At 36.6% G+C, this 19,191-nt stretch overlaps 1 protein-coding gene across 7 annotated transcripts in view; it reads right to left on the reverse strand.

Annotated features, from left to right (window-relative positions):
• The window catches only part of grin2ab (glutamate receptor, ionotropic, N-methyl D-aspartate 2A, b), a 108,854-nt gene that overhangs the window by 40,129 nt on the left and 49,534 nt on the right, over positions 1 to 19,191 (reverse strand). For all 7 annotated transcript variants that reach the window (XR_014204534.1, XR_014204535.1, XR_014204536.1 and 4 more), the window contains exon 4: positions 2,932 to 3,527. Coding sequence is in view for 3 of the 7 variants with exons in the window: in XM_082164617.1 (XP_082020743.1) it covers positions 2,932 to 3,527 (596 nt within the window). In the remaining 4 variants the exon portion in view is untranslated. The remainder of the gene's footprint in view (positions 1 to 2,931; positions 3,528 to 19,191) is intronic.

A 19,191-nucleotide genomic window follows, 5' to 3' on the forward strand; every position in this document is an offset into this window, starting at 1 on the left:
GAGAACCAGAAAGAAAAACATTTACAGACATAAAAGACAAGAAAAATAAGGAAATTCAAGCAACAGTACATGCATGGTATCTGCAGTTTCAAATTTAATCAAATTGAAGACTTTTTAAAATATTTTTATGACCTGCACAAATAAAATCAATATGTCCAATTTAGGGATGTCAATTTACATGTATTCCCATAATCGATCATGGATTAAATTAAATGAATTGATTAATCATTTACCTTAACCTCTTAAATCCGAAGTGTGGCCGCTACCAAGTAATCATGTCGCTTAACCACTTGCTTTACCAACACAAAATAGGCGTAATTTTAAAGCTTAAGCTTGGCTTTACAGTGAATATAGGGAATATGACCATAACTTAACAAGTGCCCTTAAAAATTGCTGACATATTAGAAGTGCTTTATTTTCATAGCGTGAAAAACTGCTTCACATGAAAATGTGATCTGTAAAATCATAGTACATAACAGACTTGTGTCATGTATCGCTGAAAATGTCTCAAATAGAAGAATACAAGCATATTTGTATGTGTTTGTATGAAAAAGCGCAGCCGACGCACGTATAACAAGTATACACATGATGCTTTTGTGTCAAGTTTTGGTTTGTAACTTAGTAAAACAGTAAACTAGTAAATCATGTATCTTTATTTAGAGCAGGTGGTCTCAAATAAGCCCAAACACAACACAAGACAACAATGCATAGATCACGGAGTGGCATGACAAGCTGCTTGGCTAAAGCTAGGACTTAAGGGATCTGATCGCAGCATTGTGATCATGACACAGTTTTTCCCAATGCCATTTAAAAGTTCAACCAACGGAAACCGGATCTCAGGTATGGTGAGTAGGGACGATGTGTAGAGACCAATCGGACGATGTTTTACAACTGAAGAGCGGTTGGATTGGTTTGGTTTGTAGCTCAGATTGACAGGTCTTGATTTACCATGCACCATATAATATGAGCACAGCTGAAACAGCGCTGGAAGATAATCAATCATCAACCAGGATCTTATTACTTGTTTATTCTACTTTCACTGTGACGTGTACACAAGTAGTTCTTATGTTCAGTAAAATCCCTTGTTTGGAGGGTTTATTGTTTTGAAATAAAAGACTAACCTACCTAAATCCATTGCATGGCTTGAAGACATTAATACACTTACAACTACGGCGCGCTTGCATAATTTTTCCTTGTGTGTCCGCTGCATGTGTTTTACGCATGAGTCGCATGCACCATAATGATGACCTTGCTTAATCGACCATCGATAAATACACCAGTACTCTTATTTTGAAATGTATCTGACTGACCCAAAGATTAAATATGCACTCTTACAACTATCTTCAACATATTACAGTATAAACACCATAAAGTAAACATTGTCATAATTCATAAAAAATGTATCATAAACAATCACTTTGCATAAATGTGCACTACTTATTGAATTCAAACTGTTCTGAAACAACAAGCATGTAGAACGTGCAGCAGTGCTGTTACTTTAAAGCTTGCAGCGCTAACGTTCAATAAAGACATTCTTTTGAAGTTTAATAATTATATTAAAATGTGACACAATTGCTGTTTTTCCATCCCCAAATTTAAGACCTCTTAAAATTATAATTAAGACATCTGTTATACCATTTAACTCTTTCCCCACCAGCATTTTTGAAAAAAGTTGCCAGCCCGCATTTTGTCTCACAAATGAGACAAATTTGTCTCACTTGCTTGCTATTATTATATTTTAAACCCCAGATTGTCACAGATGTTCATAGCATGCACACTTGTGACAGACTCAGAGTGGTCGCATTTTTTTTTTTAAATCTGGCCAAACGGTCAGATGTGTGCATTGGTGCGTCTCTGAGCAGCAATGACCAACAGCCGATAAGATTTCCAGGAGAAACAGCGCTAGAGGAGGGCGAGGCAGTGGAAAGTCGAAGCCAAAAAAATTAAAAAACATCAAAGTGGCCCATGTCTGCTCCACCACTGTCTCATCCATATTGTTTGTCTCTTTTTTTCCCCATTCTGTGCAAATGTTGTCAAGAATGGACTAAATATGAGTTACCATGTGCACGAATTTGTGCCTTGCGAAGGGTGCTGAGTTTGTGTCTTGTAGTGCGTGGAGGTCTGTAATGCCTGGAGAAAGCTGTCCGTTAGCATTCATCTCAATGCCAGTTGGTCGGTCTTCTTGGAAATACGCAATTTGAATTCTGCCATCTTTGCTCACAGCCACTCAGTTCCGGACACAATTGTTTACGAGTCAATCAGAGGCTAACTGGACCATGTTAAACAGCCAAACCTTGACCCCTCGCTGTGCGCCTGTCCATATTTGTCTCTCAAAACAACCAATTTGATGGCATTAGCCTCTCTGTTGCCCCCAAAACTCCAAAATGCATCCATATTGCAGACTGACCAGTGTGCACAATGTAAGTTGAAAAAAATTGTTCTCTGGAAAAAATGTGAGTTTTGACAGCTACAATTAAAGGGTCACTTATGTACAAAAAACAGTTTTTTCTATGCCACTCGTATACTGAACATTATTTTGACACTTTTGTCAAAAGCACTCCTCATTTCTTTAAGTACTATTCTCATTTTGAAGTGCACCTATTGCAGAGTGGAATAATGTACCCTGAAAATCAATGTTAGCCACTTTGCTGTATTGAATTACAAGAAACAGTACTGATAGTCAGAGTTAGAAGCTTGTAAAAGGAACTGCTTGCCCAAAGAAATAGGTGGCTGAGTTGTAGTCCAGATAAAAAGAGTGTCTAAATAAGTATGTTGAGATTACAGAGTTGGAACAAGATCATGCAGTATCATGTTAACATCGATGCTGGAGTATAACTACCATTGCATAGTACATTTAAGACATGTCCTTTAGTTTACTTCTACATTTGTGCATGTTCATCCATTTCATTATGCAAACAGCTATAAGCTTACCTGCGCAGAGCACTTGCCGGCACCTCTGGCTTCTCAGTTTGGCCGTAGCAGCTAGCTGTACCGTCGGGTATTCGACCTTCCTCTCTGAACATGGCAGCGGCCGCAGAACTGATAATTCCCACAGCATCCTGCACGCGCTTCTCCAGGGGATAATCCCATTCGTCGTACGCCACAGAAATCATCCCTGTCGGAAAGGCTTCCGGGGTATGTTCGATATTTCCTGTCGTCAAACTAGGAACAATCCACACAAAGCCAGCCCCGGTGAGCCCTAGCGAACGGGCTTCATCCATAACCAGCGCTGCTTCGTCTTTGGAGCAGTAGAGGAGGATGACGGGTGACTGGATACGTTTAAGCTGCACGTGGGCTCGGTCCTCAGGTTCGCCAACACCGTCCAGCGTCACTACGCCCTGAAGGTCCCAACGAATGAAGCTGTGGTCCACCGTGACACGTACGGTGGCTATGAACTCTTGGAAACCTGGGAACTTGGTGGTGACCACTGAGAATATGTGCCAGTCGTACTCCTCCATTATAGAAAGCATCAACAACGCCTCCTGCTGGAGCGAGGCCCCAAACTGGAAAAACGAAGAACTGGCATCCTGGAAGAAAGAGAGAGAAAGACATAGAGATAGCAAGAGGGAGGGAGAGCCAGAAAGAACAGGTGGTGGGAAAGAAAAGGAGAAAGGGAAACATGAGTAGGAGGGAAGACAGAAAAGGAAAGTTAGATAAAGAAACGCAGGGAAATACAAACCATCAGTTGTCACATCCGACTATATTAGTTGGGTAATTGTACTTCCACCTGCATTTTTGCCAATCGACAGTTGTCAGTTCTGATATATCAACTATACTACCTTAGCTGAGCCTTAACAAGAAAACCTCAACATTTCCATGTTAAGCTTAACAAGACATGGTAAGCCTTTCTGTAAGCCTTTTATTTCATTTTAAATGTGCAACGTATCATGATGTGGTAAATAGTGAGGTGATTCTCAGTGTTACTGGGAGAACAAGGAAATGTGGAAAAAACTATGAGCTACACGGTGTGAGGATTTCATGTAGCCAACTCAAGTACAAAGAGACAATTTTAATGTTACTACTAATGTTTCACTGATGCTGTTGCAGCACATTATTCTCCCGTTATTTCAAACCTAATGTCGTTGCAGACATAATGTTTCCATCTTCGCCATTATTTACACTGCATAAATCTACACCAAACTCACATCTGCAATTTATCTTGTTGTATAACATTTGGTCATTATACATTCACGTTCATTTGGTTAGGACTAGAAAGATCCCTTTATTTGATGTTTTTTTTTAATGTCCATGGAAAGTATATGGAATAAAAAGAGCATGAAAACAATGGGAACATTCATTGCACACAGTAAACAATAACATTGCACATATAGAACCATTTTTACTCATAAATGTAGGTTTTTTTGGGGGGGGGGGGGTTTGTGGTGTATGCCACTGTCTTTATCTAATGTTGTTTAATGTGCTATGTGCGCTCGTTTATAGTATATTTTTTTCATTTCCTTAATAAAAAAAACTACTGTTTGAACTGCTGTTTTCACACATAAAAAACCTGTATGAGAGAGAGTGTGTGTGACCTTACACTGCTGCTCAAAGGTTTGCTGGCAATACGATTTTTTTTTAATTATTACCCTTTATTCTGCAAGGATGCGTTAAATTTATTAGTGACTGTAAAAACATTTATAAATGTTAAAACGTTTCTAAATCAATTATATGCTGTTCTTTTGAACTTTTTATTTATCAAAGGATCTTTAAAAAAATGCAACAAAGTTTCCACAAAAATATAAAGCAGCACAACTGTTTTCAACATTGATAATAATAAGAAATGTTTCTTGAGCGGCAAATCAGCATATCTGAATGATTTCTGAAGGATCATGTGACACTGAAGACTGGAGAAATGGTTGCTGAAAATTCAATTTTGCCATTGGACTAATACAAATACACTTTAAAACATATCAAGTAGGTATAACATTTATTTTATAAGAGAGAAAAGAGATTTTCATAAAAAACTTTTTTTTTTTTAAATACCAATCCCAAACTTGAATGGTAGTGTATTTTGATATTTTGTGTCTAATGCAATGATATTCATACATTTTTAAGCATGTCTTTTTGAGGCCACTGTATGTACTCCTGTAAACCATAAAATATCTACTTTCATCCAGTCGTATAACATGAAATTATTTTGCTTTGTTTCATCACCCCTGAAAAACAATTGAAACCGGCTGTTTCTCACTGCCGCTGATAAAGCAGAAGTTTCTTTACCCTACTGTTGAAGCCGTCAGCTTTGCAAACTTGGAAGTGTGAAAAAGGTCTATAGAGGGAACAGGAATGAGCAAGAGAGAAGGGCATGGATCAGGAGCAGACAGTGAACCGTTGAATAGCGGAGAGGGGAGAAAGACAGAAATTGCTGCACGCTGTCACACTGGAGTCGCTGACTGAGTTAAGAATAATGACTGCATCCTTGTGCTGTGACAGCTTGATATCTCAGAATACAAAAACACATAAACGGGCGACAATGGGACTTATGAATATCATGGTTCACACGCTGTGCAAACACACAGACGCTGATCTGTCCACCATGGTGCTGTGACAGATTTAAAATACTGAGCTTAAGCAAACAGTGACACACAAATAAACAGGTAAAGAGGAGGTATTCACCAAGGATTAGCACCATACTTTGAGCAGAGTAAAAAAAAAAAAAAGAGGCCAAAGGCAATTGAATTTACATGAGGTAAATGTCTCATCCAAACTGTACCTCACTGTAACTGAACCTACTGAGAAAATTGAATCTATGGCATGTAACTGAGTCACAAAGCAATACATCTCCACTGATGCAAAACAGAGCGAGCACCGAAATTCACATAAATCAGTTATGTCACGTTCTAAATATATATCATACAAACAATTCAGGAGATATTAAAACTCTGTCCCAGATACACTGAGGAGTTAATAAATCAATGCAAATGTAGTGGCTGCACTCAATGTTTTGGATGGTCCCTTTTGCACTATGAATGCAGCACTTCAGGGTTTAAGAGGCTCTAGGATGAAACTAGATTAGAGGTATGCACACAGCTCGGGCACGCTCATATTCAGGTGCATGCGCACACACATACACACGAAGGCCCACACCAATCTCAGGTGTAAACGAATATAGGCAAAGGTACACATCTGCACACGTACAGTGTGTCTAATCAAAAATACCTGATTTCAGACCAGGTTTCGAAAATTAATCATAGAGACTCACACATAAGAATAGGTTGGGGGGTTTTTTTGGTGCTTGAGGTGCTGAGAGGTTTTCCAGTTTGGCAGGAGGTTGATAAGCATGTGAAGAGGGTTAGGATTTAGCCGCAGAGCTAGAGGTTTGCAGGTAGATGCACACACAAACAAACACATAAAAGATGTGTGCGCCTGGAAATTGCTTTAATCAGAGAGGGTATGAGGGTCAGAGCGTGAAAATATCTTTCCATTAAAGCACTTCTTCAATCTTGTCATCCATTTGTCCACACATCCTGACCTTGGAGCTGCCATTTTCTTGATAATGCATGCATACTAATGTTGCTTAATGAAAACACTTGATTGCCACTATAGATATACATTATAATCATTGCAATCATTGCAACGCTCTGTAATCTTTCTTTTTTTTTGGTGCTTTTTTTTTGTTTTACAGCTCTGGAGTGTCATGCAAATTTAATTTACATTTACATTTAGTCATTTAGCAGACGCCCTTATCCAAAGCGACTTACAAATTAGTAGTAGATAGATTAATAATAGAAGAAATGGAAAAAAATCATATCAATAATTCAACATCCTCATGGATCTTTTGAAGTAATCTCAAAGGATATGGACAGACTCCAGAGTTTATCCTGATCATCCACACTTACTGATGCTTACTAAACACACATTCTGATTAGACACCAACAGCCCTGAAATGCTCATTCATATTTGTATTTCCAGAATACAGTTTATCAAAGATTATATTATTTGTTTATGATGGCTGTTAGCATTATGATTTAGAAGATGACGCTTGGGAGTTTTCTGTCCTACGGTAATATATATACATATATTTAAATATAGAAGTTTAAACACATTAGAGAGTAATGAGCTATTCTGGCATTAAAGACATTTGGAATAAATCTTTCTGAATGAATGCTGTTTGTCCCAAAGCAATCCCATTTTTTTGGTGGAAATGCCTGCTGTTCTCACTTCATCAAAGAGGTAGAAGAAGAGAAAATGCTCCCTGTTCTGCTTTTACTCAGCAGAGACTGGCCAGGATTTGAACAGATGTTTGACTGACAATCCAGAAGAAAAAAACAGACAAAAAAGGACCTCAGGACCGGGGAAAAAAAGAGACCAGCATTCACCCCCATTACTTTTGTATTTAGAAGAATGATGGAGGAAGTAAGCAGTCTTGAAATTTCAGGGTCGACTTGCTTCTCACTATTTTTGTAAAAACGTAAAGATGCCCAATATATCAGTAACATATTGGTTATCAGCAAATATTAGAAATGTTTTAGATCATCAGTATTGGTCGTTATTGGATATTTAATTGTACATGCTCATTTTCCTTATTTTTACATTTAGATTGAGTGCTTAGTAATGACAAAGGCAAATAAAATCTTTGAACACTGATAATATAAAAAAAAAAGTATGCTAAATGTAATCTTGAGTAACTGGAGATGTTCTATTTATTTGTATTAGGTACATCCGTGCCGCGAGAAAATCCCATATTGCTTTGCGACGTGTCAACGGTCGCTTTGGCCAGGTGGTATTTATAGCATAGGGGGCGGGACGCTTCAGATTCAAGAGAGCATTTAATTGGACAGAAGATGTGATGAGAAGCTGAAGTCTGCGGTGATGTCATAAAAATCAGTGATCCATTTTAGCGTAAGTGAGGGACTGTAAGTTTTGAATGCTTACATCTCCTAAATGCGAATTATTCATTGGTTTGGAACACACCAGCTTATTCATAACCTTAAGGTTAACATTCATACTAAAAGTTAAAAAACGTAAAATTTGAATTTAGGGGGCCTTTAAAAATAGTGTGAACATTCAAATTAAATGTTTGGCCGATATTAAACTCTGATTCGAGCTGTAAAGTGTAACAACAACAATCCCCAGGCCGTTGGCGGCCTCAGAAGACATTTGTTATAAGTAACGTACAAGTTAATTGTTTATATTATGTAGATTACATAATGTATTTTATAATTTTCTTGCTTTTGATACTTTATTTGAACCAATTATTGCCTCGTTATTATATATGTATTTTAAGTCATTTTAAAGTCTATGGTTCGCTACCACAATTTTTTTTACTGATTACTCAATTAATCGTCAAAATAATCGAACAATTACTTGATCACCAAAATTATAGTTAGTGGCAGCCCTAGTTTTTACTGTTTTATTTTAAATGTATTCAGCCAAATAGTTTAGAATTCAAATATAATGTATCAGCTATAACAATAATTATAGGCTTATCACTGTCTGCCAGAATTTTAATCTCAGTGTATCTCTATAAATCTTCAGCTTTGCCATCACAGGAATAAATGACATTTTAAAATAAATTACAATAGAAAACAGTTATTTAAAAATGTTTTTACTGTATTTTTGATTTTTAAAAATGCAGCCTTGGTGAGCATGAGAGACTTCTTTCGAAAACAATAAAAAATCTTACCAACTATAAACTTTTCAATGGCAGTGTAGGTTTTGAATGGATGAGGAGAAAATGCAGCACAACAGTATCAACACACTATGGTATAACACATAGAAAAAAAAAGAAGAAGAAAAAATTATATATAAATTATGCTTATGCACACATTAGACTCATTTCAGCAAGTAAGAGAGGGTAAAAGACATTCCATGATGTTTATTAATTTAGACAGTACTCGGCCAATTATCTCCTCCAGTCTAATTTAGACCCAAAAAAAAAAAAAACTTGCATTTTTGGTTCAACCCTTTAGCATCCCCAGCTCTTATTTGCTCTGATGAGTACAGTTATGAATGAAGGAGAGAATGGGGCCGTACTTCCTTTTTGGCATGAAAGTGGTACCACAGGCATTCTGCTGGAAAAACTATCTCTGCCACTGGGTGTTATTCCACCATTGACCTCTCAGATCAGATCAATAAAGGACACTCAGAAAAGATCACCTTCGGTACGCTGTCAGCCCCCACCTTTGAGCTGATGCTATGAGCCCTAGACTTCAACCTATACCTTCATAAAGACATATTAGAGTCTGGATCCATCAGTCAGAAACTGCCCCTTGCAAAGTCCAGATACAGGAGGTACATGAAGCCTTAGCAATCAAGTGTACTGTTCTGGAGCCGTGATAATATCTGTGATAGTAATAGAAAACCAGACTCATCTGAACATGATTTTTTGTGCATGGGGCCACCTGACAACCCTTGACCTCACCACCTGTGCTACAGCCACTGACCCGGAAGCTTGCCAACAAATCTTGCCATCTTCACCTCTGCCACTTCAATGCACAGCATGAGACCCACTGGGAACACCAGTGAGATGATTTCAAATCATTTCATGTAGACTGACCCTAGTATCACTATCTGAAGTAGTTGCATTGCCATTTTGTGTTAAGTTCAGATGAAAATAAATAATTTTTGTGCGATAATACCCTGGCGAAAAATAAATATGCTACGAACATTACATTTTGGAATACTCTCATATGGTATTTTATGGTATAAAGTTATGCTGCCATGTCAGCAAAAATATAAAAAGTTCATCTGCATTTAAATCATGTGTAGATTGATTTTGGCAGTTCACAGAAAAAACAAGTCCTATACAACCCATGCAATTTGGTTATCTTGTTTAAAAGTCTGTCTTGCTGCATTCAAGATAAAGCAACAACAAAAACAATCCAAATTGCAAAAAATTCACAATCAATGACATTTAAATGTGCATTCTATCATGACTCCACTGTAGCGATAACACTGTGTCTTGGGATTTTTTCTGAATCCTGCTTCTATAAAGACTCACTGAAGGCAGCAATGGAATATTTCAGTAGTATAAAATTACTCTTGCACTGAGAGGGTAAAACAAATGATGAAATCTCATGAGTAGGAGATAATGAGCCAGTTAAGTTAGCAAAACTGAGATAAATAAGATAAAGGCAGACCAGGACAAAATGACAGTGAGGAAAAATGTGCAGCAAGAAAGAACCTGACAGTATCCGAACCATACAATTTCATCTTTGAATAATGGCCTTAGGATCAATGGTATAAGGGTACAACTGGTTCTCTCTCATTTGTCACTGTTGGCGATTAGACTGTTGGCTTTTATCCACAGAAATGCCTTAAAAATCATTGGATGGGACTTTATTTGGCAGCATGACTATAACTCTGCTCAGGCACCCTATGAGCATTCAGGCTCAAACAACAAAACATGTTTAAAACAATTGTTTAATCTGAATCCAACTGTGTGTATTTGATATTTGAACGACAGCAAACAAGGAGGCACTGAAGGTGGCAACAGTACAAGCCTGGCAGAGCATCACAAAGGCACATGTCCAATGTCTACAGTATGAGTTGTTAGCTTCAGGTAATGAACAACTGCTAAACTATAGTATGACTCCTGCTTTCCACAGTGTTGTGCAAAATTCAACGTAGAACTGATTTATAAAATATTATTTTATATCATATATATATGATTGTAATAAATAATAGGCCAACTATTCTAAACAATGTATTTTAAGAACTCATTTGTAATCTTAAGATACACACTTAAGATTTTACAACATTCACTGATTTAGCTGATTTGAACATTGAGTTTTGGCTTTTAGGAAGTTCCTTCAACTTCTGTGAAGGAAAGAAATGCACCAAGTTTGCACAGCCCTAGTTTCTTGCTGTCATTGTCATAGGTTTGCACGATCTATCTATCCATCCATCCATCCATCCATCCATCCATCCATCCATCCATCCATCTATCCGTCATCTTCTTTTTTGGGGCCACTCTAGGACTATAATCAAAGGCATCTAAATGTCTTTACTCATACTAGCATTATACCAGTTATAATTCCTTTGACTATAGGTGTCACAAGAGCTTCTTTTATTCCTTCTTTTTCGTTTATTCATTTGAAAGTTGTCTTCTAATAAAGAAGTTCACTGTATCTCCTGTCACTTTTCCTGTCCTCAAACTTTTTTCCCCAAACATTCTCTTTTTTCATTTAGAATCAGAATGCTCTTTCATTTCTAACATCTTTCTGAAAATGCCTCCATGAAGTACATTCCTTCCACCACTCTTCCCAAATATTCTTTCATCAGAACACTGTACTTGTTTATTTCAACCATCCATCATCCACCAAACCATACTCTCAGCCATCAAAACGTAACGTTTTTCACTTCACACACACCTCCACCCTGACATCTCTCCATTCCTAAAGCCCTTTATCACAACAACCACTCATCCATCAAATACCACTATGATACACGCTTACACACATAGAGAGTGAGAGATATAGGCAGGGTTTATATTTTGCCACATGTGTCACTTATCACTTATGTGTTCTCTCTTTTGGAAAAATGCAAGATATATTATATAATTTAGTATTCAGTATGCATACAGAAACACATGGGCATGCGCGTGTACATTAGTTCGGTGCTGAGTCTCTCTTTTTGAGCGGAAACACATTATTATTTCTGCTTGCAGAAACAATGCCTTTTTAATGTCTATATTATTCTCCCCTTAGGCCATTCAAACCATCAAATACTCAAAATCTCAGAATTCATTATAACTTCATTACTGTGGAAAACTCAAAGTCCAATAAACTTATAAGAGCAGAAGCATCATGCGACTTAAGGAAGACTGAGTTCACACCGTGAAGTGCCATTCAACCAAAGTAAGCATTTCTTCCAATCCCTGCCCTTATTAGATCACACGTAATGAGAGCTCTATGAGAAAAAAAGAAATTCAAATCCCATATTAACCACTACCTATGACTGGGCCCACACAAAATTTTCATGCCTTTGCACATTTTCTGCTCTGATTGTGATGGGAAATCTGCGGAACGGATTGAAAGTCAACATGAAACAGTATTCACAACCTATTTTATTTAAATAATGTGGCACATTTGAAACAGAATATTACAGGATAAACAAAAAGTAGGATGGAATTTTATCCACTGGAATTGAGTGGACTGAGAAAAGTGGTTACAAACTAAAATGAAGCAAATTCACAGCCGAAGCAAAGCAAGTAAATATATATATTGTTTTTTTATTAGAACTACATGCACCAAGGATGCACAATAAAACCATGAACATGTATTAAGCATGTAAATAGGGTCCATTTTGATTTCATGTAAACTTTGCTGAGTCTAACTATCAGGAGGTGGATCATGTGAGATCTATCGCCTTAAGTGCACTATGTAATACTGACAGCTAGAGGTTTTGTTTTTTTCCCGTCCACTCCTCCTCAGACTCGATGTTTTGCCAGACTGAGGACATGTAACAGAAATAAGTGTAATTGACAATTGGAAAGCGACAAGCTTGACAGTATAAGTTGTTCAGCTAATGTACGTTTGCAATATTTTTATTGCCGAGGCTTTTTATGTTGAGCAGAATTTGCGATCTCAGACACAGTTTTTTGTTTGCTGGCTTCCATTGTTGTGTTTTCCGCCAACTGGCAACCTGGGATGTCGAAATACTATAGGGTAAATTGGCAGTGGGTGGGATCACATAGACCAAAACAAAACAGGAATTTCTCTTCACTGCTTTGAAAACGCAGTGATGTGTGGAATCACTTGATAAATGCAGTTAAGTGCAAGATGTGCGGCACCAATCAGCCATATACATAACATTATCAATAAGAACACGATTATAATAAAATGCTGTAACTTTATGCTTTAGTTCATTAGTTTAGTTCAGTGCATTATTGATAATCTAGCAGTTCTTTTTCTAGTCATATTTTCCTATTTTGACAGACATTTCCATTTCATATTTGTCCATATATTTTTGTTATTTTTCAACATTCATTTTCGTAACAGTCTTTTAATTAAAGTGCCCCTATTATGCTATTTTAAAGGCTCTGATTTAGTTTTTGAGGTCTTCTACAACAGGTTTAGATGCATCAAAGGTCAAAAAACACTTTCATTTTCTCATAATATAGATAGCAAATCACCACATTTTTCAATGATTCTCAAATGACTCGTTGGATGAATAAGTCCCTCCTTTACGCAGGCCTACTCTGCTGATTGGCCAGATGACCCAGTCTGTTGTGATTGGTCTACCACTTACAGCGCACGTCGGAAACAACACACATTACCATTAACATCAGCTCTGTCCGGAGGCTTTCTAGAGCTCAGCAATTGAACACACTGTAAAAACAGTAACGATGGCGTCGATTTTACCATATCAAAGCGTGAGTTTGATGATAAAACATTGAAAGAACTAGTTATTCAACCCGAACCTCCATCGCAAGGACGACTTGAGCAGGACGTTTCTCAGTGACACTACTCAGTTTGAGGTACGTTATGAGAATACATTATCTTTACTCTAAGCAGTAAGAACGGCAGACAATCTGAATTAAGGGACACCGTTTTAGGTAATAGTGGCCCACAGCTGATGTGAGTTAGCCGGAGACATACACAATATAAAACACAAAACTTCGTATTTTGAACTCCAAGTATTATATAATACTCGAGTACTCGTTTTTGAGAACCATACTCGAAATTAAAAATTGACAAAAACGGCCATTCCTAGTAGCTAATTGGCCAAAATATCTAATGAAAAACAAGGTGTATGTGCATATGCAGAGCTTTTTATGTGGAAACTATGCAAATTATGTGGAAATCTTTCCAGGTTTCTGCTGGTTGCCAATTCCATGCAGGCCTACCTATAACCACTGCTGTTATGCCCTTACCCCTCGTCAGCGCCAGGAACACCATTTATGGCTGGCTGCACCCGTGTTGTTGCTCTTTCTTCTGCTTCTGTCAGTAGAGCCCTGGCATGCCAAGCAGCCTTCCCAGTATTCCCACGTCAACTATATTAAATTTATGCAGCAGACCCAGAACATTAACACCACAAAAGAAAGCAGAAAGGCAACTCTTGATAGCAAAAACAAAGCCTCATGGGAACAGAAGTCGTCGTGGTTAATTCCAGACATTAAAAAAAGACATAAATAACATAAAAAATAAATAAATAAAAATCAATGACAAAAACTAAACTAAACTAAGTTTTATTTAGTGGTGGTTGATAAAGTAACTTTTTTGTAAGCACTGAGTTATTTTGTAAACTCTGACCTGTGCGTCTGTGTGGTTGAACCTCCCCACCTGCAGGTGGCGATATATATTGTGATGCAGGCTAACTAAATATTTGTGAAGAGCAACGAAGTGGCAAAGAAACATAGACAGTAAAAGAAATGGACACAGCGACCCCATAGACTTCGACGGAGACCAGTGAAGTCAATTAGAAGCACTCACTTCCTGATGGCTGAGCGTACTGCGCAGACTCAAACTGAGCTTGACGACGTAGATGTGACGTGAGCAACCTGTCTGACAGTTGTAAGTCTTCTAGTAGCTGTGCCAAGAGAAATCCGAATCATTCCCTTCCGAATCTTGCAGAGACGGAGTCCATGAGCAGGAGCAACTTTTTAAGTATTCTGATGAATTATTTTGTCATTTTGCCTCCACGTCCCCCCGATTGCTTGCGAGCTTCTCCTCCTGTCTATACGGTAATTTCTCTACTGTGCAACAGAGAGTCGCGTGGTTATGACGCAATCGTTAGCCTATTTTTCTACAAAAACGGCTTCTACGGGGCCATAACGTAAGATACAAGGTAATGGAGCCTTTTATACATTGTCGTGTTTCTTTAGAAATAAACAATGGACAAATAGAGTCTTTAAACGCCTCATATGTAATGTTATTCATTATTCAAAGTGATGCCAAAATGAATGGGAGTCATTGGAATGCTAACAGCAGGTGATGGCTTGTTAGCCAATGGATGCCCCCATAGAAGGTACGCTTTCCGGATGCTGGATTACCCCCTTGCAAAGAAAACAGACGAATGATGGCTTCAATTATAATCAACGAAGATTTGTTGCGAGCACAAATTTGTTGATTATAATGGAAGCCATTCAATTTTGTTGCATCTCAGCACTATATTGCAGAAAAAATAACTCATCTGATTTCTCCTGCGCTTTAAATGCATTTAAAAGTACATCTTCATTTTAAATGCAAATGTTTTGCTTGATTTAGAGGTAAACCACTGTGAACGTTCACTCACCCTCATGTCTTACCCCATATGCTATACCCAAAGGAACTGAAACAGTACATTGACTATAAATACTAAGACTTAAAACTGAATTTAAAGCAGTATTACTATGGGATTACTTTTAAAAACTGAAGAAGAATTACAGTTATTCACATAGGATATTAGTGATTACGTATCTGCTTTTTATTTCTAATAATAAATACAGTGCCTATCGTCTGGATGAGCAATACAGAAGGGCATGTGCTCTGGATGCATTTATAATAAAATACACAAAACTTAAAAGTAAATTATATAATCACATAATGTAACAACTAAGGAACATAATTAATTACGGTTAGATTGATATCTAACGCTGCTAAAGTGGCCATTCTGAACAGTTTTTGGGATTGGACTCTCTTTCTTGATTAAATTCTATTTTTTAAATCAGATGGGATGCTAACTAAAACCACCAACTTTTCCTAGAAAGTTGGGGGAAAAAAGTCCAAGTTCATAATGAAGGTGCATGAGGCATTGTAACAACTTCAGTTTTCAGCCTTAGTTATGCTACGCTTACGATAAAGGTCGAACTAAATGAAGGAGAAGCATTGTGAAAAAGTTTTTATACAACAATCACATACATTTCTATCCCAACAGGATTAGATTTCTCAGAGGACCAGATTTAGCTGAAAAACAGTACATAATTTGCCAACGCTACGTGAGAAAAACACAAATGCGTTTGCTTAGGATGGAATTAAAATCTATGAAAAAAATGTGTCTGTGGAAAATAGCCCTGAATAGGGCTTACGATACATAAGTAAAAAACTGTGTCGATGAAAAAAAAAAAACCTACACTGAAACTAATTAAAATTAATTAAAATTAATTAAACTGACCTTTAAAAAATATTTAAAGTGTTAAATTATAAAATCCTTATACACAGGCACGGAGATAAGCACACATTTCTTCACATTCTTATGCAGAAAGTATGTTAAACTCAAATCACATTAGTCAGATCAAAGTTTCATGAATATTTAACCTTTCCCAGAATAATGTTTTCTCAACATTCTGTCTAGAGACGTGTATGACAACCGACTCCTATCCAGTTCAGACAAATACAGACACTTCAACAATATGGCTCATAGAATGAAGAAAATGCTTCATTCTGATCTAATCTTAATCATTCACACCCCCACAAACATTTAGTTATGAGACCCTTACCAATCTCTTCATCACATCGCAATCACACATACCAAACATGATAGGCCAATTAATTAATCAGACCATCAAACAATGATTAAAACGCACACTATGCTAAAAGCGGTGAAAGGAAAATCTTCTGTACTGTCTTCCTAAAAGAGCATCTGCCTTAGTATTAAGTGTGTCTGCACATGGTAATGACATGTTACTAGCTTCTGAAATCTAAAACGCATTCACTGAATCTTTGTAAGTGCTGCTGGTGAGATTGCTGAGGGCTAAACAGTTTGTGCCAACATCTTGCTTCAGCAACGTAAGCAAAATGTATATTGAGCTTGATTAAAAAAGCCCATTAAGAACCACTTCCACAAAAGTATCTGAGGCACTTCTGATGGAGCATTTCTTTTTCAAAGGAACACTTCCTGTAATTTAGCTATCTGACTACTATGCAAACGATTATTGGACTGTCACAAATAATTTGCATATTTCAATACCAGGATATTAGACAGACATCAAGCTAGAGTGTGTTGAACAAAACTATACAGTGCAACAGGAGTTCAGTATTTGCATTTCTGTTTTTGCTATAAATAAAAAAGAAGGGGAAAAAATACAAGAAGTTTTCCAAATGCAAACTACTAGGATATGTGCTAACGGAATAAGCTGATTCATGTTGTGGCCAATAACTGATAAACGGCTAATATTAAAGGGGTCATGAATTGAGAAATAAAATTTTTCCTTATCTTTTGACATACAAGTGACCATTGTACAATAAAAATATCCAGTAAGTTTCAGAACTCCAAACTTCCTTGTTAGCCCAAAAACAGCATTTATTAAAACTAAGCTTAATGAACTTTATTTTTTAGAAATGTTCCAGGTCGCGTCAGTAAGACACTGCTCGCTTGATCAGTTCATTTTACTGCAAATTAGTTTTTTAACAAGACACCTCAGGTTTTCCGAGAGACCGAAAATAAAAGATGTTGCAGTGACGACTATATTGGATCCGACAGCAATGTCGCAACACACAAGTGTGAGTAACAATTTTATCATGTGTCATTATTGCTTTGTCTGTTACAAATTTTATGATATGTACTGAGTATTTATACTATAGCGCCGCGTCAAACTGATTTGCTATTCTCTCATTTGCTTTGGCATTTATGGGGTTAATACGTTGGATTATCGGATACGGAAGAAACCAGGTAGAGAATGCTGCTTTTGTTATTGTTTTGTTTTATTATAATCCTTATTATAAATATAATAATAATAATAATAATATTATATACACATATATATCATGTAAACAAAATATTTTATGTTAGATGTGATTAATCGTGATTAATCGCGATTAATCGATTTGACAGCACTTATATATGTGACCCTGGATCACAAAACCAGTCACAAGTCGCACAAGTATATTTGTGGTAAAAGCTAACAATACATTGTATGGGTCAAAATTATCATAACATTTTTCTTTTATGCCAAAAATCATTAGGATATTAAGTAAAGATCGTGTTCCATGAAGATATTTTGTAAATTTCCTACCGTAAATATATAAAACATTTATTTTTGTGAGTGAATGCAGCACAATCGTGAACATAAATGGACAACTTTAAAGGAGATTTTCTCAATGTTTCGATTTTTTTACATCCTCAGATTACAGATTTGCAAATAGTTGTATCTCGGCCAAATATCGTCCTATCCTATAAAAACATACATCAATTGAAAGCTTATTTATTCAGCTTTCAGATGATGTATACATCTCAATTTCAAATAAATGACCCATGTGACTGGTTTTGTGGTCCAGGGTCACATATATATATATATATATATATATATATATATATATATATATATATATATATATATATATATAAATATATATTGTTTTAAAATACATAAAAACTAAAACACTAAAGAACTGCAATAAGGACAGACAGACAGACAGTACATGAACCCCTTTATTATTGAGCAACTTAACACTAAATACATGGACATAAAATATTAATTTGAGCTGAATTTTATTTATTTTATTATGTAAGAAAAATTAAACCATGTGTGTGATATAAGAGAAATGATACTGGCACACTTTAGGAAATTGGCTGTAAATATTCAATTTGATGGCCATTACACAAAAATATTAGACCTCAGAATGCCTCACTTGACCAATTAATTTCAGAGAGCTGCATACTAAATTCCTTAAAACCTTACCAAAACATCTATGCCTGGTTGCATAAAGCACCTCAAGTTTTTCCCTTAAAGGGATAGTTCACCCAAAAATGAAAATTAGCCCATGATTTTCTCACCGTGAAGCCATCCTAGGTGTATATGACATTCTTCTTTAGAGACTAATACAATCGGAATTATATAAAAAAATGTCCTGGCTCTTCCAAGCTTTATAATGGGAGTCAATGGGTATATTTTTTTGGAAGTCCATCAATGGACTTTGATGGACTTCCAAAAAAATATACCCATTGACTCCCATTATAAAGCTTGGAAGAGCCAGGACATTTTTTAATACAATTTCGTTTGTATTCGTTTTGTATTCTGAAAGAAGAATGTCATATACACCTAGGATAGCTTCAGGGTGAGTAAATCATGGGCTTATTTAAATTTTGGGGTGAACTATCCTAATTACAAGACTTAAGGCATGATTTCCCCTTACCTAAGTGAATGACTTAAGGGTGTTGCATATAATCCCTTAAAGGGGATGCCCATTTTCCACAAGTTGGTATGATTCTTTAGGGTCTTCATGTAAAGTTTGTAACATACTTTGGTCAAAATTCCTCAATGGTTGTGTAAAACAACACCCTTTTTACCTCATCAAAAACAGCTCTGTTCACAGTGACCCGTTTCGGTGC

Source organism: Leuciscus leuciscus (genome assembly GCF_965113295.1).
Source record: "Leuciscus leuciscus genome assembly, chromosome: 3".
Classification (NCBI taxonomy): domain Eukaryota; kingdom Metazoa; phylum Chordata; class Actinopteri; order Cypriniformes; family Leuciscidae; genus Leuciscus; species Leuciscus leuciscus.